Genomic DNA, 25320 nt, shown 5'->3' with positions numbered 1-25320 from the left:
ACTGGATTCATCGGTGAAAAGAATGTTTTCCAGTTTTCTTGCTTACCAAATTTGATGTTCTTCGGCCCACTCTAATCTTGTGCGATTCCCACGTGATAATACTGAAACTCCAATGGGACGTCTAGCGTAAAGATTACCCTCATGCAACCTATTTCTGACAGTTTGAGTAGATACATTAATGCGATGAATGTTTTGAAGCCCACTTCTTAGCTGGCTAGCAGTAACATTTGGGTTCCTTAATGCCTGAAGGCGAGCCAGCATGTCATATACCGGTTGTGTTGCTCTTGTTGAACCCGTGTGTCTTTCCCTTATATCACCAGTTTGTTGATAACGCTGCCATAACAGTCCTACAGTCCGTATGTTCATACCATCCTGTATCATACAAATATCACACAATATCACACAGCTGTGTTTCACGATTAAGGTGATTTACTTGCATAATAACTTAATTAAAACCACATTAACAACAAATTTTAACGAAACTTTCAGCAAAAATTTAATAGATAAACTTCAAAAATTGTCCTTTTTAAGATCAACAAAAACAAAGATCATAATTTTAACTATTTAGAATGGGAAATAAGCCACAATATTATTAAAAAATGATTTTTATTAACGTTTCGACGCCCAAATCGGGTGCCGTTGTCAAAATACAAAATACTATTAATATAAACAAAAATGTTGTTGCTTAGTAAAAAAATTCTTCTAATAATTTATTTAATTTGACTCATTTATATCGGCAATTCAGATACATATGATACATTTTAAAGTAGAAGACTTTAAAATGATATTGCCAATATTTATGAGTTGCGTTCCTGGGACGACTTTACTGAAAGATAGTTCATTCGATTACATGAAATCAACCCCAACTCAAGAATATCCGTCACAAAAAATCATAGCATGTGATCTGTCTTTAAAAAGACAACCACATGCAACGGTGACATTAAAATTCTCGCGTTAGAGATCTCATAGTAAATCACGAGGGAAAACCAGGAAAAACCTCGTGATACTATCCCGACATCGTAAGTATTTGGTCTTACATTTAATTTACTCTCAAAATTAATACCAAATTCTGACTTTACTATAATTTTGTTTAAATTATAAATAATATCAATAATACATGGGTATATAAGTAATACTAAAATATAAAATATGTACTAACTCGACTATTGACTTACTAATTGTGGTATTTTCTTTCTATTGACTTCCTCTTTCAGTATGGGTATCCACATCCTACTGCATTCCACCGAGGAATTTGCGACACAATTGGTTTCGTTTAGCATAATTAGAGCCGCTTCTTTGATTTTTCTCTTTTTACTATCTGTTTCTTTCAGGACTATACTTGAATCTCTCCACTGAACTCTATGTTCATTATCCCATGCGTGTTGACATATTTGAGATCTATCAAATTCTCTATTTTTAATATAAGATTGATGTTCACTTATTCTAACGTTTAATGGTCTTGATGTTTCACCTATATAAAACTGTTCGCATTCAATTAATTTTGAGAGTAAATTAAATGTAAGACCAAATACTTACGATGTCGGGATAGTATCACGAGGTTTTTCCTGGTTTTCCCTCGTGATTTACTATGAGATCTCTAACGCGAGAATTTTAATGTCACCGTTGCATGTGGTTGTCTTTTTAAAGACAGATCACATGCTATGATTTTTTGTGACGGATATTCTTGAGTTGGGGTTGATTTCATGTAATCGAATGAACTATCTTTCAGTAAAGTCGTCCCAGGAACGCAACTCATAAATATTGGCAATATCATTTTAAAGTCTTCTACTTTAAAATATATCATATGTATCTGAATTGCCGATATAAATGAGTCAAATTAAATAAATTATTAGAAGAATTTTTTTACTAAGCAACAACATTTTTGTTTATATTAATAGTATTTTGTATTTTGACAACGGCACCCGATTTGGGCGTCGAAACGTTAATAAAAATCATTTTTTAATAATATTGTGGCTTATTTCCCATTCTAAATAGTTAAAATTGTAAAAATGCCACAAGAAAATAGCTTCAGAACAACACAAAGATCATAATTTAGTAAAGTATGATAAAATATTATATGTCCAACCAATAATAAACAAATTTTATTTTAACAGAAACCTATTGCTTTTTCAAAGTAAACGACTTTCATTTCTTGTCCTCTAGACCTAGACCATTTGACCAAAAAATTATACACAGTACAAAAATAAAAATTGCTAAATTTGTTCCGTTTTCAAAAAATTACCCTTTTGCGTGAATCTGTCTGCTGGAATAAACTCGTAACATGGTTCTCCACCTTCAATCAACCAAAGTGTTCCATTTGGTGCATATTTTAGTATCTTAATTGCTTCTTGAGCTACATGTTCTGGTCTAGAATATTAATAAAAATTTAATAAACTTAGGTAATTCTAATTAAGAGTATATTCAACATAATATTAAAGAAATAACCGCGAAAATGAGAAAAGTAAGAAAATGCAACCTTTTTTATAAGTACAACCAAAATTATATAAATTAATATGAAATGTAAAATGTTGAGTATTTACGATGTTTTCTCTTGAATATACACCTTACTAATGTACAATTACAATTCATCTATTTTTTTTCATAGTAAAAATTCACTCTTTTTTGGTGGTTTTCATAATTCTGGAAGTTTTTTCAAAATTTATTCATTTAAATGCAGCACTTATACCCCCTATCAGGGAACACAAAATTTTACGAAAACCTCCAAAAAATAAAGGAAGGATGACAGTTTGGGAATAGGTAGTTAAAATTGTCTAACATTATATAAGAAAAAGTTAACAATTCTACATCCCCACCATTTTACAAAAATTGGGAAATACGGGGTGAAAAATATTCTCTCGGGGGTGAAAAAATATGCGTTCAAAATAAGTCCGAAATTGTATAAAATGACTAATTCTAAATAACTTTTGTTCTATAGAGTTTTTTCACTAAGTTGATACTTTTCGAGTTATTTGCGAGTGAATTTGCTCATTTTTGACAAAAAAAAACATGGTTTTGGACGGTTTTTCGCTGATAACTCCAAAAGTAAGTACTTTAGCGAAAAAAATATTCTTAGCAAAAATATAGACTAAAACTGAAAAAAAAATGGTCTATGCAAGAGGTCTGTAGATGCAGTAGAAGCAGAGTTGTAGCTAATGAAAAGTATGTTCTTCTTCGTCAAATTCCAAATCGAATGTTTAAATTTGAAATAACCCAAAAACGGAGCACTTTTAGTGAAAAATTCATTTTAACTTTTTTAGGTTTAACTTTTAACAAAAATGGTTTATTTTTGTTTTTTAAAAAACTTCTAACAATAAAAGTAAGTGAGTTGCGCTCAAAATATTCCTGCTCTTTTTTATTTTTTGCTAAAAAAATCGCGAAAATCACCCCCTAATTAACTTCCCAAATAAAATTAATGGTTACATCTTCACAATTTATTTTCGTTATGAATTATTTATATTATTTATGTTTCATTGGTTCAAAGTGCTCATTTTTGAAAAAAATTGGGTTAAAAATAAAGAATTTTTTTTAAATTTTGAAAAAAATGGAATTTTTTATGGAATTAACTTAAAAATTATTAGTAATGCCAAAAATCTCAAACAGTAATAAAATGTTCGTTTTGCTTTTCTGAATATTTTTGATTTCTTGTTTTCTTCTTAGACAAAAATTGGTTATGCTATGGTTGTTCAAAATTTGCCTAACCTCGTGATTAGTTACTCGTTCAACCCATTTTAACTAAAGCTTTTTCAAAAATAAGCACTTTGAACAGATGAAACTTACAGATCATATAAATACTACATAAGCAAAGTAACTTGTCAAGTGGTAATGATAAAATTTATTTGTGAGGCTAATTAGGGGGTGATTTTCGCGATTTTTTTACAAAAAAATAAAAGGGACCAACAATATTTTGAGCGTAACTCACTTACTTTTAATGCTATAAGTTTTTTTAAAAAATAAAAATAAACCTTTTTTTAAACACTTTAAAAAAGTTAAAATGAATTTTCCCCGAAAAGTGCTCCGTTTTTGGGTTATTTCACATTGAAATATTCGATTTGGAATTTGACGAAGAAGAACCTACTTTTCATTAGCTACAACTCTGTTTTTACTGGATCTACAAACCTCATGCATACACCATTTTTTTTTTAATTTTTACATGCTATATTTTGCTAAGAATATTTTTTCAATAAAATACTTACTTTTTGAGTTATTTCTGAAAAACCGTCAAAACCATGTATTTTTTTGTTAAAAATGAACATATTCACTCGCAAATAACTCGAAAAGTATTGACTTAGCGAGAAAACTCTATAGAACAAAAGTTGTTTAGAATTAATCATTTTATCCAATTCCCGTCTTATTTTGAATGTATATTTTTCACCTTCGAGAGGGGGTACTCCTCTCCATTTTTGTAAAATGAAGGGGATGTAGAACTGTAAACTTTTTCTTATATAATAGTAGACAAATTCAATTACCTATTCCCAAATTTTCATTCTTCCTTTCTTTTTTTTTTTGGAGTCAGATTGTTCTTTGATCGGGCTATTATATAGTGGTTAATAAAAGCCGATACTGAATATTCTTGCTTTTTGAAGATAATTCACGATAAAAAACCCCTTTGAAATTCAAAATATGGAATACAGAACTTTGAAACCAAACCCTATAAATAAGTCTTGGGTTTTTTTTGGATAGATTTAGTCTTTTGTTGGCCACTCCATTGTCTGCTTATTTTACTTCGGAACGAAGTGATGAATCCACGATTGATTGTAAAGCTGAATATAAAAACTTCAGTTTATTGCGCTGAAAAATTTTGGTGCAACGCTATTACTCATAATTAAAGTTAAGAAAGAAGAAGAACAGTGAAACTTCTTCTTCTTTAAGTGCCGTTTCCAAATCGGAGGTTGGATATCACCATAACTGTTTTTACTCTATCTACCGCTGCTCTGAAGAGTTCTAGAGAACTGCATTTAACCAGTCCCTTAAATTCTTCAATCATGATACTCTTCTTCTTTCTACACTCCTTCCTCCTCTTATCTTTCCCTGTATTATCAGTCTTAGCATTTCATATCGTGTAACTTTCTTATTTTTATTGTGTTTATTATTTTGTATTCTTTGCCCATTTCTCACAATAATTCCGTGTATATTAGTTTTCTTCTGTGTCCATGCTATTCTAAGCACCCCCTCCTGTGAAACCAGAGTTCATATGACTGTAGCTTATTATTTATGTGTTCTTGATGAATTAGGAAAATATGCAAATAAAAAAGTATGAAATATGCGCATAAATATGCAGTATTTTACCCAAAAATATGCATATTTATCTAGAAAATATGCATGTATAAAAGCAAAATTTACAATATTTTTTTATTTACAAAAATATTTACAATATCTTCACATGTTTTATTAATTAACATGTACCTATAGTCCGTTCCCTAAACTCAGACACAACTGGCTAGTGATTTTAGTAAGTAATTTTGCCCATTTGGTAAAATTGACAAAAAAATAATTACTAAATAGTTAATAATTACTAAATTTTGTAATTTTGTAATTTTGCAAATTTTGGCAAAATTGGCCGAAAACAAAAAAATTACCCACTTAAATCACTAGCCAGTTTTGTCTGAGTTTAGCGAACCGACTATACCTATGTATTTTATAAACCAAGCTTATGTAATTAAAGATTTAAGTATTTCAACAAATAAATGATATTGTTTCGAATTGTGGTAACAATAGATTATCAAATGCTGTTCAAAATTTTCAATTATTTTTTCAAATTTAAGATAATAGGTGGTTCTAAATTAAGTGGTTCGGAAATGTCCCAGCTTGTACTTGAATCACTTCAGAAAAAACCTGGTAACTACTGTTTATTTCCATGGTTGTTTTAAATTTTTGGAAAATTTTCTTCCCAATATGTATTACTTTTAATATTTTTACACAATGATTCCAATGGGTGAAGTCGAGTTCGCTCCGCGTCGTTCAGGTATATTTTAGAAGGGTACGAATTGGCTCCCGCATGAATGCGGGTAGGCTCTCATATAATCGCGGAAACATTAGACATTGTTGCCAAATCGTGTAATATTTATACTGCTTAGGAAATTTACATAGTGATATAGACTGTTTATAGGAAAATTATACTTTTAGACAAATATTTTAGAGTTTGTTTTAGTTCAACATTGGCATATGTGGCAATTTTAACACAAATTATCGGTGTCGGCCGGTATGCGCTCGACCGTTTTGCGCTCTTACCTGAAATCGGCCGGTTTGCGCTCTACACTCTAATACCCGAAAGTTAAGTTAGGACCGAAGGGTTAGGTCTTCCTCCTTTCCCATAGATATTTCTAGGAAGGTACCTGTTTCTAACAAAAAGAGAAAATTTGAAAGAAGTGACAACGCTGGGTGATATTTTCGACATGTTTAGGTAAAATAAATTTTGTCTATGGGAGCCAATTCGGACTCTACCTTTTTTAGTTCAGGTAAAATTTTTACCATTGGGAGCGAACTCGACCCCGTCCATTCCAATTCTTTTATTAAAGATATACTGTCTAACAATGATAATTTGGAAGATTCTAATTGGGTAATAGTTTTCTGAACAAAACTATAGTTTGATTTAATTAATGATACTGAACTGTATATTTTCGGAATTTTCAAAGCACAGTAATTATTCACAATTACAAAGACAATACTTATTTGACAACAAAAATGAAATCGTCAAAATAAAAATTTTTGTCTGGAGGTATAAACTGGCAGATTTTGGAACCGTTCTATCAAGGACAAAACATGACAAAATGTATAAACTGGTATCTTTTATTAGTTAGTACATTGCGATACCAAAAATTTGGATACCTAGAGATTATAAAACAAAATAAAATATTGAGATTTCCAAGCTATTTGTTATCTAAATATAAAGAGATATGTATAGTTACAACCAAAATTCCAAATTATATGCACTTTAGGCACACTTAGGTATATAAAAATATGCAAAATTGGAAATTTTTGCATTTTTTATGCATGCTATGCTAAATATGCAATTTTGTAAGGGTATGAGGGGGTTCTCGTGATATATTATAGCCACGCGGGGTGAAATGGATCAATATGCAAATGGCGGGAGGGAAAGGATAAGGGTGAATTGCACTAACTCTACCGTTCACAACACATTTATTCCGTTATTAACAAAACATGAACAAAAAACAAACAGTACAGCTAGTTATTATAGTAGTGATACAAAGAAATACTACAATAATTCAACGTCTCTTTTCACCGTCCCGATTCGTGTCGGCATCTTGTGTCTTCTTGTTCTGGCGCGCAGTCTCTTCGATTTGGATCGAATGAACATTCGATATTCGATTCTTCAAGGTCGTCGTTTAAACGGTGGTCGTTAAACGTCGTTAAACGGTGGATCGGAGAAGCACAGGGCCGGCTCTTTACAATTTGCATATTTGCCTAAGTCTATTGATGAGTTTTTCTATAGTCTTGTAATAAGTGGAACTTCTATATTATTCTTACGTTGCCTATTCGATCCGGATGTTGGCAATCAGCATGGCTGTCCTTAATGGTGTTATTCGGAGTAGTCCGGTTGTCGATGTTTTGAACCACTTTCTCAGGTTTTAATGGCAAGTTATTATTCTTCTACCGGGTCTTTTCTTTCCAAATACCTTGCCCTGTATAGATGAGTTGCAACAAGCCATATCTGTGTTCATTCCTCATAACAGGATCAAGATATCCTAGTCTAATGGGTCTATATTTCTAGACCTTAATATTAGTCACACGATCCACCCACGAAATTCTTAAAATGCGTATATATTATTTTACAAGACTATACTAACTATAATTATAGTTTTGTACTAAGTGAAACTTAAAGTGAAATTCTTAAGAATATAAATACTGAGCATAGAATAATATAGAACTACTTACTTTTGGAATAAGTACGTGCCATCTTTCAATCCTGGCTGCACATAATCGTCGTACATTTGTCCTAAAAGTCTTCCACTAATATTAGATAATATCGGAGTTATTGTCGGTCCTGGACATAGCGCTGTGAATCTAACTTTTAGTTTATCGTAAAAATGTGGAACTCCCCAACATTTAGTTAGAGCTGACACAGCTGCTTTTGTGGAACAGTAAATTGGAATATGAGGATAAAAGTCGAAAGCTGCAGTTGAAGCAATATTGACGATAACCGCTTCGGGACCTTGCTTGTATTTAGGAAAGTAATCTTCTATAGCCAGGAGAATTCCTATAATTGTCCCTTTCTAAAATACATTTTTCTAGTTTAGACAAAAACCTTTCATTATGGAAATTATTGTATTGAATACTAGATATATAAATAAGAGAGAAAAAATTTAGAAGACAATATATTTTACTCGTAAAAGAGCAATTTTAATATAATAACAAGTAATTGGACTTCGAAAGTCCTAGGTTTTCATCCAAAGTAATGGAAAGTAGAACTGGAAGCCGATATTTGAACTCTTTGTGTAACTTTACGTTGATTTATATACGATTTTACTTATTTTGAGTCATTTGTACTAAATATTGTGTCATTATTGTTTAAACAGAAATGATTTCAAAACCGGAACTAAAGACTCAAACTCAACTTTTCAATACGCTTCGATTGATGTGTTACGTGTCCTATTTCGGCGACTGTAAAGGCACTTCTGGTTAGAACATTTTAACCGGAAATGATATTAAAACCAAAATTTTACATTTTTTCTCATCTTGCTAAGGCACGTCGAGTGATATATCGCTTATACTATTTCGGTGACTTTAAAACAGTACTTACGGTTGAAACTCTAAAACCGGAAATCTGATGTCAAATTTCTCATCTTTAATAACATCCTTGGGTTATAAGCATACATTTTGACTTCGGATTATTAAATTGTGAGGTATTTTAATACTAAAAATTACTCTTGCGTTAAATCGGTAGGATATACGGTTTTCTAGAAAAATCAATTTGAAAATTTTTTGTTTTTAAAATATGAAAAAATTTTGAAAAAATTTTCAAAAAGCAAATAGGTCTGGATCCCGCGTATGAAAAAAAAGTTGATTAATATCAAGCTGAAAATTTGTTAATAGCTTAAGGGTGTCTAGTCGGATAAACTTTGATATATGGGAACACTGGAACAGGGGCAGTTTTAATTGTGGAACAAGTTGAAAATTTGGAACGGTCACACTACGAAAACGGAACATACATTTTGTCCGACAGAACAGACTTAAACTCTTCGAACAGAGAATAAACTCTCATGCAAAAATCAGACTGCTATTTATCACCAAATGGGCGTTTTAATGAGTGGAACATGTAGAATATGTCAAATGACAGGAATTATGACAGGTGATAAATAGCAGTCTGATTTTTACATGAGAGTTTAATCTCTGTTCGGAGAGTTTAAGTCTGTTCAGTCGGACAAAATATATGTGCCGTTTTCGTGGTGTGACCTTTCCAAATTTTCAACCTGTTCCACAATTAAAACTGCCCCTGTTCCAGTGTTCCCATATATCAAAGTTTATCCGACTAGACACCCTTAAGCTATTAACAAATTTTCAGCTTGCTATTAATCAACTTTTTTTTCATACGCGGGATCCAGACCTAAAACGGCATACTTAAGCAACTTAAAGTTAAGTAGAGGGCTAAAGAAGAATGTTGCTGTTTTTGCTGTGAAACTCTGAGAACATCATTTAGAAAAAAAAATACAAATAAAATACAAAAAGGTATATTATAAAAAATTATTAAAAAAAAATACAAAAATAATTATTTATTAGAAGAATTTTTTATCAGAGATTGATATTAGTATTACTTTTAGGATAAGATACGAAAAAATGACTAATAAAATAAAAGAGTAAAATTGGCGAATGGATTTAGTATCGGCAGGCATATTAACCCAAATAAACAACAACTTTTAGTACTAGCATACCTCATAATTTAATAATCCAGTGACAAAAATGCTTAGAAGTTAAAAACCAAAAATGTTGTGCGATAAAATAACCGTTGCCCTACCCAAAGCGGACGCCTATGACCGGTACTAGAAACTCGCAATTTTTGGAATCGATTTATCTCTGGAATATTAATAGGCGCGCCCGTTTTCTTTTTGTTTTTAAACTAATTACAAGGCGCTATCTTCAAAGGGCTCAAGCTCCCTTAGGAAGCATTTTCGAACTAGGATTTGGATTTGGATTAAACCATTATTTTGGGTTCAGAAATCTACAGTTAAAATATTTCCAATTGTTGATAAAACACCCTGTATAATAATGTAATAGTACCTAAATACTTACCACATTGACATCCAATTCTTCATTCCATATAGTGTCGTTCATAATACCAGCATTGTTAAATAAAATATCGACATATTTAAAGGTTTCCACAGTCTTTTTAAAAGCACCTAAAAATTAATTTTGAAAATAAATAATATCAAACTGGCTTGTGTTTTACAAAGTAATAATCATTGTTTCATTACGAATTAAATTTTTTTTGCTAAGACTTTTACACTTATTGTATAATTTTTTATATCCAGCATTTATGTCTTTTTCTGTAGGTATATTTGAAGAATATCTACTGTCTATTAGAAATCTTTAAGATGTGTATATTCCGCCACATTATAAAAATTCGTTTACAAAAAAAAAAGTAAAATACTGAACCAAACAGTTCAAACCACAAGCGTAAAAAAAGATAACTTGGGGACAATCATTCATTACCAATTCAGAGGATATAGCAGTGATAGGTCTGGACCCCGCGTACAAAAAAAGTTGATTAACAGCAAGCTGAAAATTTGTTAATAGCTTAAGGTTGTCTAGTCAGACAAACTTTGATATACGGGAACACTGGAACAGGGGAAGTTTTAATTGTGAAACAGGTTAAAAATTTGGAACGTCAGACAACGAAAACGTCAGATGTATTTTGTCGGACAGAACTTCCAATTGATTTGTTACCCTTTCATGACTTACCTCGACACCGTAAGGTACAAGAGGGCGTCTTAAGTAAGTAAGTTGTTACCCTTTCGTTAAAGTCTCATGCAAAAATTAGACTGCTATTACTAACCAACATGATTCCTGTCATTTGACATGTTCTGCCTGTTCCATTTATTAAAATGCCCAGGTAACAAATCAATAGGAAGTTCTGTCCGACAAAATACATCTGACGTTTTCGTAGTCTGACGTTTCAAATTTTTAACCTGTTCCACCGTTAAAACTTTCCCCGTTCCAGAGTTCCCATATATCAAAGTTTGTCCGACTAGACACCGTTAAGCTATTAAAAAATTTTCAGCTTGCTATTAATCAACTTTTTTTTCTTATGCAGGATCCAGACCTATGACATGGAAACAATATTACGAAATGCTGTTCAATAGTGATCACAAAGACGTGGATTTAGAAGAAATAAATTACGAAAAAGAACCACATAGGGATTATAATCCCAAGTAGATACCGTAATAAAGTGATTAAAAACTGGAAAAATGGGAAGAGAGAACCACGACAAACGCGCTTATACAAATGGGAGACACAGAAATTGAAATAATGTTCAAACTGAGTAATGAAACAGAAACAATATTACATGCTATTTAGATAAGATGAGTATGTAACTGTCTAATGTTTGACGCTCATTAACTATTTTAATTTATATTTTTCTAATATTGCATTCATTTAAAATAATAAGTCTATACCCACTTTCAAACTGTTGCCTATCCCTTACATCTGTGTGTACAAATATTGCCTTATTGGGACCAAACTCCTTTTCAAGCTCCTCCAAAGCACTTGCACCAGCAGATGGATTTACATCAGCCAAAGTGACGCCCTAAAAGTGTTCCATTCGAAAAAGTAATTTTTTTATTATAAAAACGGTTAATAGTCTAGGCGCCGAATAGAGGTCACCGTGTCCTTTCCAATTCTGATGGACAAACTCAATGGTTTCTTATGGATTTTTGGCTGCTAATTACGAATTTCGAGGGTGGATTTCGATCCGAGTGGTCAAAAAATTGTTATAAACAATTTAATTGTTTATAAATTGTTTATAAAGCTCTGGGTCATAGACTAAAAGAGATAAAAAAAAATGTTCCAAATAAAATTTGTTCCTTAATAAAAAACGAAGTAAAAATCGTTTACTAAACTTAAATCCAACAATTAAAACTCAAGATATTGTAAAATTAGTGCACAATGCAAATTGCAAATTGCAAAATAAATATATTTCGAAGCTTCATCGATCGTAACTCGGCTTCTACGCATGAAATTGAGTCTTAGAAGGTCTTATTTTAAAGCTTTATTAATAGGCTTCCATACAAAGTTTGTTAGATTACTTTATCTTTATTTGTTTTAAAGTTATACCCGTTTGAACTTATAATTTTCTTTAAAAAATTGTACATTAATTTGTTTATAAGGATTTCAAGCAAATTCAAGCTAGAAACATTTATAATTTAATTAACAATAATGATAGAAGAACTCAACAGGAACGATTTGAGCTTAAGAAAATGTTCGTAAGTTTATTTTAGCCAAGATATCGATATTTAAATAGCGCGCTATGAGGCGCAAGATCGGCTCACCGCGTAAAGGTTCACGCACTAACTTCTCGATGCAAATTATAATTTCTATGTATACATACGTTATCTCCATTTTTCATTTTTGAAGATCCTAATAAAATTTTATCATATAATTCTTATAATTAAAACATCATACTGTACCTCGTACCACCTTTCATTCTATTTACTTTGTCTTCTATTTTTTGTACTAAATGAGAAAAAACCATTAAAAGCTAATATTTCAGAAGTATAACTAAAAAGTAAGTTGATATTAATTATTAATACTATTTTTACAAACATTTTTTTTCATGTATCTGCATAGAGATATACAGGGAATCTCAGCTTTTTTACATCTGCATAAGGTCTTAGAGAAATTCTAACAGTTAGATGGTGGTACTAAGTCTGTTCTTGTAGGCAGTAAAACTAAAACTTTTTGTGCCTTCAGAGTCTAATTATCTATATGATATCCATATAAAGTGTATATCCATTAAGACCCGTCAATGTGTGTATGCCGCCACATCATAAATGCTCGTTTTATATGCAATGATGATGCTGCAAAAGAACTCGATCCATTTTTACATGGATATCACATACTGGCTCATTTTTATGCGTAGAAGCCGAGTTACGGTCGATAAAGCGTCGAAGAATACATACTTACTTGACTTTGAGCCGATCTTGCGCCTCATAGCGAGCCAATAAAATATCGATATCTTGGCCAAAAATACACTTACGAACATTTTCGTAAGCTCAAATTGTTCCTTTTGAGTTCTTCTATCATTATTGTTAATTAAAGTATAAATGTTTATAGCTCAAATTTGCTTGAAACCCATATAAACAAATTAATGTACAATTTTTTTAAGAAAATTATAATTTCAAACGGGTATAACTTAAAAAAAATAAAGATAACGTAATTTAACAAACTTTGTTTGAAAGCCTATTAATTAAGCTTTAAAACAAGTCCTTCTAAAGCTCATTTGCATGCGTAGAAGTCGAGTTACGATCGATAAAGCTTCGAAAAATATTTATTGTGCAATTTGCAATTTGCATTGTGCACTAATTTTACAATATCTTAACTTCTAGTTATGGGATTTAAGTTTAGTAAACGTTTTTTTCTTTGTTTTTTATTAAGCAACAAATTTTATCTGAAACATTTTTTTATCCCTTTTAGTTTATGAGCCAGCGCCTTATAAACAATTTATAAACAATTAAATTGTTAATAACAATTTTTTGACCACTCGGATCGAAATCCACCCTCGAAATTCGTAATCAGCAACCAAAAATCCATAAGAAACCGTTGAGTTTGTCCATCAGAATTGAAAAGGACACGGTGACCCCTCTGGCGCCTAGACTATAAAATATTCCTATGTTATTATGAATTATTATTATTTAAACTTTGTTAAGTATTTTTCTGTTGCTTTGTCTTCTATTGGTCTTATAGAGGTTGTATCTCTATTATAATAGGTATAATTTTGTAATATATTTTATATTAATTTTATTTTATTTAAATATTATCTTCCACAACGCTATTGTTTTGTTAACTTGAGTCCTCCGAGAAATATCTATTTATTCATAAACCTCAGAATGTACACACAAAATGTCATTTACGATTGGTCCCATATTTCTACACTATATTAGGTATACACCTGTCATATTATTCTCTCGTCTGTAGCCTTTCGGCGAGCGGCAGGCACCCCTAAAATGACCGGTTACTGACCACGGAGAGGTGAATGGCCAATTTTTGTCATACTTTACGTTTTTGATGGTAGTGAAAACGAAAATGAGGTTTATTTTGAATTTTATGTGGGGGGACATTGTCAAAATCGTAATTTTACCCTAAAATTAAAAAAAAATGAAATCACGTTTATTTGCGTTTGCCTTGCTACAACTCTATTCAATTTTAATATTTTTTTCTGAAATTTTTACAGTTTATAGCTTTCACCTTTCTGAAGACAACGCTACCTATCTCAAGTTTTCTGTCTTATTATAATAAAGGATATGAATTTTTTAAAGTAAAAGGTGCAGATTTTTGAATTGCAAAGTTTAATCGCAAAAGTTGAGTGACGAAATCTGAAATTTAGCTTTTTAATCACGTTTATGTTAAAACATAGAGTACAATGAATGTTTTATAGAAAAAAAATAGTGCCACTTATAATATCGACATTAGAAATCCCAAAAAAACGCTTAATTTTCGAGGTCCTGACCGTGGGTGGTGAATGGGTAATTTTTGTCTTACTTTATGTTTTTGACGGTGCTGAAAAGGAAAATGAAATTTATTTTCAATTTTAGGTGGGGGAATATTGCCCAAATCGCAATTTTACCATAAAAACAAAAAAAAATCAAATCAACGTTTTTTGCGATTAATTCGTGACAACTCTGTTCCATTTTAATATTAATTTGTTTCTAAAGTTTGTGCAGTGTATATAGTGCTCACCTTTCTGAAGAGAATGGTGCCTGTTTCAAGCTTTTAGTCTTATTTTAATAAAAGTTATGAATTTTTTAAAGTACAAGATGCAGATTCGTAAATTGCAATGTTTAATCGCAAAAGTTGAGTAACAAAATTTGAAATTTGGCTTTGAAATTTGAAATAGTGCGGCAGATTTGTGCAAATATTATAAGAATTGTTGGTTTAATGACAGAAGCATATAATTTGGACCACACATACTACACATATAAAGGTTCAAAATTAGGTATGAGGTTATCTCAAATTTTACCTTTTACAAAAATGGCGGACTAATAGTACGATAACTTTTGGCGATTTCAACCAAATTTGGTATGTGTGTTCTTTTTTTGATATATAAGATTGTGTTTTTCCTGATTTTTTATGTAATAATATGTTGTTTTTTTTCAATTATTTTACCCTGTTTATATTAATTTTTCAAAAAGGTATTAAAAATACCGGCATTAAAAAGAGTGTAAAAATATTTTTTAAGAAATATTTTTAACTGTTTAGTTATGTTAATTACCATTTAATAAATGCACAACTTATCTTAACATGTACCTATGTGCAGCAGATTTTAAGCAAATATGCAAATATTATAAGAATTATTGTGCATTTAATGGTAGAAGCATATAATTTCGACCACATATACTACACATACAAAGGTTCAAATTTAGATATAAGGCCATCTCACATTTGGCCTTTTACAAAAAGGGCGGGAATTCAAATTCTATACGGGTCATTCCATTTCAAATCACTCAATTTGGGAGTAAAAAAATTTTGGACCTCCGATTTGTCTGAAAATTGGTATATAGCTTCTGCGGGACGTAAAAATAGGATATTTAAGGTCAAAAAATCTTTTTCTTCTTTTTTTCTCAAAATGTTATTTTATGAGATTTTACAGTGATTTGGTGTTTATTTATACAAATTTGCATTTTCTATCATAAAGTATCAATGGAAAACATAATATTTTAATAGAAGGGACTCAAAAATGTCATTATATGGCATTATAACAAGTTACTTTGATTCAAAACAAGCTTTTGATCAAATTTTATAGTGTAGAAAACGTTAAAATACTGTTTTTTACATTTTTCTCCATTCTCGAAATACATCATAATCGATTTGGCTGAAAATTTGCCCACAGATAGACAAAATATAGGACTTTAAGTGGTGAGAAGGAGTTGAATTATATTACAATACCAAAAAAGTTACATGTAACATTATAGTTAAAAATATAGGCGTCTTCTGTAAGTACAATTAACTCGAAAATATCGACCTTACGACAAAAATTGTTAAAAAGAAATTGTAATAATTGTAAACACGATTTATTTGGAACAATTTTAAGTCCTACCATTTTTGTTGAAAAGTTAAAAATGGCGGAGATATTGAGCAAAACAGGTTCTCCTTTAAAATCAAGACGGCGGCTAACGTAACGGAGGAATTCATTCGTGATTTTAAATTTAGGCTACTGTTGACTCCCCTAAAGATCAGAAAAATAAAATTTTGAGCAGCTGGGCATTCAAGGTCAAATTATATCCCGACTGAACTAATATATACTTTTGAGTCTGATATTACTGCATGTAACTTTTTTCGTATTATAATATAATTGAAATCCTTCTATCCACTTAAAGTCCTATCTTTTGGTTATCTGTGGGCAAATTTTCAGCCAAATTGATGATGATGTGTTTTGGGAATGGGGGAAAATGTAAAAAACGGTATTTTAACATTTTTTACACTATAAAATTTGATCAAAAACTTGTTTTGATTCAAAATAACTTGTTATAATGACATATAATGACATTTTTGAGTCCTTTCTATTAAAATATTATGTTTTTCATTGATACTTTACGACAGAAAATGTATATTTGTTTAAATAAACACCAAATCACTGTAAAATCGCATAAAATAACATTTTGAAAAAAAAAAGAAGAAGAAGATTTTTTGACCTTAAATATCTTATTTTCACGTCCCGCAGAAGCTATATACCAATTTTCAGACAAATCAGAGATCCAAAATTTTTTGCCTGAGTGATTTGACATGGAATGTACCATACATATGTGACTAATAATAGCACGACTTTTGAACGAAAAGTCCGATTTCAACCAAATTTGGTATGTAGCTTCTTTTTTGACATAGAAGATTGAAGTCTTGAACCGGAAGAATCGGTTTACCAGAACTTGTGTTTTCCTGATTTTTTATGTAAAAGAATGTTGTTTATTTTTTCAATTATTTCACGCTGCATATATTAATTTTTCAAAAAGGTAATATCGGCGTTAACTCTTTAGTTATGGTAATTGCCAATTAATAAATGCATAACGTATCTTCACATGTAGGTACCCATGAACCTATGTGCGGCAGATTCGTGCAAATAATATAAGAATTATTGTGCATTTAATTGTAGAATCATATAATTTGGACCACACATGCTACACATAAAAAGATTCAAACTTAGATATGAGGCCATCTCAGACTTTGTCTTTTACAAAAATGGCGGGCATTACAAATGAATCTGCCGTACATAGGTACATGTGAAGATACGTTATGCATTTATTAAAAATGGTAATTAACATAACTAAAAAGTTCAAAATACTCGCAAAAAATATTTTTACTCTCTTTTCAATGGCGGTATTATCTTTTTAAAAATTAATATATACAGGGTGAAAGAATTGGAAAAAAAACAACATATTTTTACATAAAAAAAAACAGTAAAAAAACAACTTCTGGTAAAACGATTCTTCCGGTTCAAGACCTCGATCTTATTCATCAAAAATAGAACCTATATATCTAATTTAGTTGAAATCGGACTTTTCGTTCAAAAGTTATTGTGCTATTAGTCACACATGTATAGTCGCCATTTTGAATGCCCGCCTTTTTTGTAAAAGGCAAAATCTGAAATGGCCTCTTATTTAAATTTGAACCTTTGTACGTGTAGTATATGTGGTCCAAATTATATGCTTCTACCATTAAATACACAATAATTCTTATAATATTTGCTCGAATCTGCCGCAAATAGGTACAATGTGAAGATAAGTTATGCATTTATTAAATGGTAATTAACATAACTAAAAAGTTTAAAATATTTGCTAAAGAATATTTTTACGCTCTTTTTAATGGCGGTATTAAGTTTTTGAAAAATTAATATACACAAGGTGAAAGAATTAAAAAAAAATACATAAAAACAAGGAAAACCACAACTTCTGGTAAACCGATTCTTTCGGTTCAAGAGCTCAATCTTATACACAAAAGAAAGAACCCACATACCAAGTTTGGTTGAAATCGGATTTTCGTTCAAAATCTATCGTGCTATTAATCACATATGTATAGTCGCCATTTTGAATGCCCCCCATTTTTGGTTAAGGCAAAATCTGAGATGACCTAAATGGTATCTAAATCTGAACCTTTATATGTGTAGCATATGTGGTCCAAATTATATGCTTCTATTATTAAATGCACAACTGTTTCACATATCGACTGCACTATTATTAGTCACGTTTATGTGAAATCTGCATTTATGTTCGTGTGTGTGTTTATGTTTTATTGGCACTGGTTTAAGCAACCAACTGGCCAGTCAATGTGTTTTGAATTCTCTCTTTTACAAAATATATGCTTAGTATCTAAATTTAAAACTATTAGTACTACTGTTTTTTTTTTACTCTGTTTTTTTTATTATTTTTTTTATTATATTTTTTAACATTTTTTTTATTACATTTTTTATTTTTTTTTATTTTTTTTTTATTTTTTTTTTAGTTTTTTTTTTTTAGTTTTTTTTTTTTTATTTTTTTTTTTATATTTTTTTATCGCGCTAAGACCTAAACCCGATTCAACCTCGCGGAGGTTTAGATCTTAGTAACTTTTTATTTTATTTAATTATTTTTTTTTTTTTTAATTTTTTTTTCTTTTTTTCTCAGAGCTTTAATTTTAAACAATTAACATGGTTGTACAAAATTTTATAAACATCTAGATTGTTTGATTGTAAAAGGTATATAAGATTAAAAGGAAATTGTACATTAATTTGAACTAGATTGGCAAAAAAGTTTGATATTTCAATAAAATGTAAAGGACATTCTAATAGCATATGTTGTAGATCAGCTAGCTCTCCACATAAACATTCATCATTATCTACAAGTCCTATTTCTCTTTTGTAGACTGGAGTCAGACAGTGATTACTTCTTATTCGACAAATAGTTTTGATAAAGCCTTTGTTGGAAACTTGATTAAACCATGTCTTGATGGGAAGTGTAGGCTGGATTTTTTTGTAATAATTTCCTTTGTCTGAATTATTGTATTGTTCCTGCCATTTCGTCCGTTTGATAGATCTCATAATAGAAATTATGTCTCCCATAGGAAGTTGATAAGTATGCAGAGTGGATTCCTTCGTTGTTGCTTTTTTAGCCAGATCATCTACTATTTCGTTGTTTTTTATACCAATGTGTGCTTTTATCCAACACAATATTATATTTTTGCCCGATTTCAAAGCTTCACTGTTCATTGCTATGATGTCACTGATGATATAATTTTCTGCAAAATTATGTACATTGTATTTCAATGTCTTTACAATGCTTTGGCAGTCTGTAAATATAACATAATTGAGTTCTTTTTGATTAATACATATTTTGTATGCTTCTTTGATTGCAATGAGTTCAGCTGTGAAAATTGTCATTTTATCAGGTAATCTGTTGTTTATTTTTATACTTTTTTGTGGGTAATATATAGCATATCCAACTTTTCCTTCCATTTTTGTACACACTGAAGGTGGTCTATTTTAGTAAGGAAGTCTGTCGCACGAATATTACTTAAATGACAGTTAACTGGAGATAAATAATCTTCATAATTTAGCTTTCGAGACGAGCTTTGTTCAATTTGGTGTATGTCGCCAATGGAATTAGAAACGTTGAGGAAGCTTTCCACAACTAAAAGCAGTTTCTTTTTTTCCCAGTAATAATGAGTTAGGTATGAGGTGGTTAAATGAACAATTTTATTTAATAGCAGTTTATCGTTAACCGCTGTTTTAACTATAAATTTCTCACTTAGGTATTCCCTGCGTAATGAAAGTGGAGGTTCATTAAGCTCACATTCCATGACCAATATAGGTGTGCTACGAAGATAACCAGTGCATAACCTAAGTGCCTTATTTTTGATCCTCTCGATTTTTTGGAGTACAGAGTTTGATGCTGAGCCATAAAAAATAGATCCATAGTCTAAGATTGATCTTATCAAATTTCTGTATAGTAATATTGATATGTTTGGATCAGCTCCCCAGTTACTGACACTTACAGTCTTCATGATATTCATTGCATTTTCCATTCTTCGTAATATGTAATTTGTGTGTTCTTTCCAATTTAATTTGGAGTCTAAAAATACGCCAAGAAATTTTATTGAAGTTTTATAAGGAATACTAGTATTATCAAATTGTAGATGGCTTTGAGGAACATATCGTTTTTTAGTGAAGGTAACAATGGTTGATTTACTCTCTGATATTGTTAAGTTATTATCGGTAGCCCATTTTTTTATAATATTCAATGTCGATTTAAGGTAGTTATTACATCTATCTATTGACTTATTTTCTGCATATATCGCAACATCATCAGCGTACTGTAGGATTTTTATGTGTTGAGGAAGTTTAGTTTCTAAGTCAGCAGTATACAGTATATATAATATAGGACTTAGGATGCTACCCTGAGGTAGTCCCAAAGATGTGTATCGGGAGTTAGATTGATCTCCATTTAATCTAACGTGAACTGCTCGATTAATGTATAAGTTAATGATGTTCCATGTTACTATCTCGGGTATTCCTATTTCCAACATTTTCGCGTATAGTATGTGAAGATTAACGTTGTCGTAAGCCCCTTTTATATCTAAGAACAAAGCACTAACTGCTTTCTTATAAGTAATGGAACTATAAATGTCTATTAAAAAGTGGCAGAGGCTATCTTGTGTGGATTTACCTTTTCTAAAACCAAACTGACTTCTTGGTAATAGGTCGTTCTTTTCTAGCCAAAATTCCAGACGGTTTTTAATAAGTCTCTCATATGTTTTTAGTATACAGGAAGCCAGACCGATTGGACGGTAAGAATCCCAATTCTTTGATGATTTTCCTGGTTTTAAAACCGGGATAATAGTGTAAACGTGCCAATCGTCAGGAATCTTTATGCGGCGCATCCAAATTTCATTATATATATTTAGTAGTGCAGCCTTACCAATTCTTGAAAGATTTGATAGCATCGAGTAATGGATATTATCGGCACCTGGTGCTGAATTTGAGTTTTTCTTCAACGCAAAGTTTAGTTCAGTGGCAGAAAATGGTTTGACTAGGAAACGGATTGGTTCTGGATAGTCGTACAGAGCATTTAGTTGTAAATCAGGAATTACTAATTCTGCAGACGGCGGTGTGATATTTTGATGGAACTCTTCTATCCACGAAGCTTCCGACAGAATAACAGGGACTTTGTTCTTTGTTTTTCTATTTTTTATTCGGTTAACTTTTGACCATACATCTTTAATAGGGACTGACCTATTTAGGGATCCGACATAATCTCTCCAGCTATTTCTTTTAGTTTGTTTAGTGATCTTCTTGACATGTGCATCATCTTTTTTATACTTAAGTAGGTTTTCATGGTTTGGATTTTCTTTGAATATACAAAAACTTTCCTGTCTTCTTCTGACTGCTTCTTCACATTCTAAATCCCACCAGTATTTTCCTCTGGAAGTCGGTTTTTTTATTTTAAATTTGGGGATGCAGTAGGATGCAGTTGTATTTATATTGTGCAAAATTTGTTCATAAGAATTTATATCTTTAAATTGAGAGAATACATCTTCCGAATACTGTTCATATAATTTCCAGTCGGCATTCTTTAAATTCCACTTTTGTGAATATGGATTATATGTATGAATTGGTTGATCCTCTAACTCTACTCTTATAGGTGTATGGTCTGAACCAAATAGGTCTTGAAGTGTTTTCCAAGTGATCAGGTGGTTTAAGTCAGGAGTACAAATGGTCAGGTCTATTGCCGATTTCGAGAAGTTCCTAAAGAAAGTAGGAGAGCCATCATTTTTGAATATTAAATTATTATCGTCTATACAGTCCATCAAGATTTTACCTTTCATATCTGTTTGGTTGTCTAGGCCCCAGGCAATGTGGTGAGCATTAAGGTCACCTCCTATTATAAATGGTCTTTCTATAGATGTTATGAAATTGTTCCATTGTTGTAACAATAACTTGGTTCCTGGGGGAACATACATAGATATAAATGTGACAGTATATGACTTAAACTTTATTTTTATTGCTACTTTATTGACGTTTATTAAATCTACTTTCATGGTGACCTCCTCGTAATATAGGTTTGAATTTATTAAAATTGCTGAGCCACCGCCAACAGTTACTGAAAAGCGGTCGTCTCTGACAATATTGTACCCGTGAAAGTTATAATACTTTTCTGGTTTAAATCTAGTTTCTGACAATAATGCGATATCAACTTTCTGGTCTTCTAATAGGTGGATAAGGTTTTCTCTATTAGAGTTAGCCGATCTACAATTCCATTGACAAATTACCAATCTATTCATTATTATATAAGAGAGAACTTAAAACTGATTGAATTGAATTTACTAGAACTGATTTTTCTGGAATTTCAAAATTTTTGTGATTTATATTAGAGATAATACTTGTAACTATATTTGATATTAATTCTGTTAATTCTTTTGATGGTTCATGTATTTTAGATCCTTGTTCTGGATTAAATGTAGATTGATACGAAGAAGAGGTGATAATACCACCAGGTCTGTTGGACATGGGGTTTAACTTTATTATTTTTTGATGTTCCATTGTTACTTGGTCTGATGAGGAAGAGATAGGTCGTTTGTATTTTGGTGGTTTTATTATTGTATATCTATTTGAAACTGAAGGTAGAGCGAACTGATTGGAAGATGTTTGAGACGTGGACAATTGAGTAAAGGAATATGAAGAGGATGGTGCATTCATATTTGGAGTTTGATGAGAATTTATTGAGGAATTATTGGCTGCTATAGATGCATAAGTTATCTTAGGAAAGAGTTTAATTGTTTCCTTAAAAGATAAGCTGTTTTCAGACATATAATGTTTTATTTTCTTTTGGCGATCAAATTCTGGGCATATCTCCCATTCATTAGTGAAGTGTTCACCTTCACAGGATAGACATTTTTTGTTAAACGATGATAAAGAACAAGAATCGGAAAGGTGAGATTCATGACACTTAAAACAGCGAGGATTACTTTTACACTGCTTACTCATGTGCCCATACCTATAGCAGTGGTAACAGATAATTACCTTTTGCTGGTATTTTTCAACAGTGTGTAAGACATGATTAATTACTACATACTTTGGTATATTCTGGCATTTAAAAGACACAATAACTGATTTTGTTGGATTAAATATTACTTTGTCATCTGCTACTATTTTTCTTGTTATTCGTTTCACATACTCAACCGAGAATTTGCAATGGTGATCAAATTCCTTTATTCTATTTTTAAGATATTCTTCCGATATATCTGAATCTATATCCCTTACTACACCTAGTTTAAACAATTGAAATTTTGGAATGTATGCGGTCAGATTTTTTTGAATAAGGAATTTGGCAGTAACTAAAGCATTTGCGCTACTATAATTTTTAAATGAGACCCTAACTCGGTTGCGTCCGATTGAGTCAATTTTTTTTATATAATTGTCAATTTCTGGATGTAACGTAAATAGGATCTCGCCTATTTTAACAGCGTTTAATTTTCCTGTAAAATTTGAACTGGAGTTTTCAATGAAAATGTAAAAAGGTCCTAAATCAATTTTTTCGTATAAATAAACAGGCCTGGTTTTTTCTGGTTGATCTGAGTTTACTAAAGTATTTTGTTTTTCATTAATATTGTTAAGATTAATACTACTACTTATCTTATTTTGAGGCTGGTTGGGTAGAAATCCATTTAAATCTTGTAAATCACAGCTACTATCCATCGAATTCTCAATATCAGGCGGTTCGCCTCCACTAGATGACTCCATAGAGGAGTTTTCAAGTAACGTTTAACTTATGAACACTTTCAAAATGTAAACTAAATAAGGAAAAGTTTAACAAAACTAAACAAACTAAATTAGAACGGTATAAATCAAATAATCCGCCAAAAATTAATATTTTTCGGAGAGATTTCCAAATTTAAATTAACTTTGACAATTATTTTGACGTATGTGATGTGCATTTATGTTCAAAAAACAGTAAGTACTCGTAACGAATAGATTTTAACGTTACCATACGTTACGAGACCAGTAGAAATATTTTTCGAAAATATTGAACAAACTATCTAGCAATAATTAAAAGAAATTTTATGTATAATCTGGTAATAAAACGTGTATAATAAGAAATTGTATGTATAATAAATCAATCTACATTCTTTACGATAAGTCGAATAAACAAAGTACCTGTAAACCGTTTCGTAACAATTCTTTTGCATAGTGAAGACCAATTCCTGAAGCTCCTCCGGTGATTAAAGCGATTTTTTCACTTATATCGAAAACCATGTTAAAAAACTCTTAGCTAGAATGATTTTAAGAAACTTAAAACTGTATTATGCTGGACAAATTGTATGTATCTACCTCCGATTTTTACAGTTTCTATGCACAAACAATGAAAAACACATTATAAAATGATAACCCAATTAATCTTTCCTGACCCTTAAAGTTACCGTGCAATAGATAAAATAATAAAAGCTAAAAATATTTTGATAAAAAATCGGAAATTTATTTTAAAGTAGAAATTGCATTAAAATGATGGAATGGTAGTCCATGTTGTAAGGCAGCTCTCATATGAAAAAAAAAATCTGATTCGTTTCTTTGCTGATTAATCAGCAAAGAAACGAATGATAAATCAGAACGAATGAAAATTCAAAAGTTTGCCTATTTTTGCTACGAGAAACCTTTTGTCCATTTTAAGCAAAAAAGGTCTTTTGTGATTTTTCTCAAAAGTTGATAGTTTTGGAGTTATAAACGATTTAAAATCTGAAAAAATGCTTAAATGCGGGTTTTCCAGGCTGAAAACTCATATGTAAATTTTTTTGAAGTTGCCAAGTACCTAAATAGAAGTTTAAAAATAGTCAATTTCAAGGTTCTGATGACTAATCATCTTATTATTCCTGTCGCCAGAGGGGGTACAACGGTTTACTTTATTCAGATGGACTTACCCAAGTTTTTTTTATGTATTTTGACCCGTAGAACACGAATTTTTTGGGTAACAGTTGATCCGGATGTCGATAAGATTGTTATAAATAAAGAACTTGAGGAATTACATAACCGCGAGTTTTCGCAAAACAAACCATTTTTTTTTCTATTGTTTTGGGTCATTCTATACAAAAAATGTTCTTACAAGTTTTTTCGTAGGATGCATAGTTTTCGAGATA

General features: G+C 30.9%; 2 protein-coding genes across 10 annotated transcripts in view; one reads left to right on the top strand and one right to left on the bottom strand.

Annotated features, from left to right (window-relative positions):
* The window catches only part of LOC114329508 (protein yellow), a 371690-nt gene that overhangs the window by 232566 nt on the left and 113804 nt on the right, over positions 1-25320 (top strand). The gene's annotated exons all lie outside the window — the stretch shown is intronic.
* LOC114329510 (15-hydroxyprostaglandin dehydrogenase [NAD(+)]-like) lies at positions 1680-24534 on the bottom strand. Its single transcript, XM_028278645.2, has 5 exons — positions 24347-24534; positions 11632-11758; positions 10246-10352; positions 7894-8231; positions 1680-2367 (listed from the first exon to the last, which is right to left on the bottom strand). Exons 1-5 carry the CDS (start codon positions 24443-24445, stop codon positions 2214-2216), a joined length of 825 nt encoding a protein of 274 aa, XP_028134446.1. The 5' UTR covers positions 24446-24534; the 3' UTR covers positions 1680-2213.

This window comes from Diabrotica virgifera, chromosome 7 (assembly GCF_917563875.1).
Source record: "Diabrotica virgifera virgifera chromosome 7, PGI_DIABVI_V3a".
Lineage (NCBI taxonomy): Eukaryota > Metazoa > Arthropoda > Insecta > Coleoptera > Chrysomelidae > Diabrotica > Diabrotica virgifera.
Note: the sequence above shows the minus strand (reverse complement) of the source record. Positions and strands in the feature narration are given on the sequence as shown.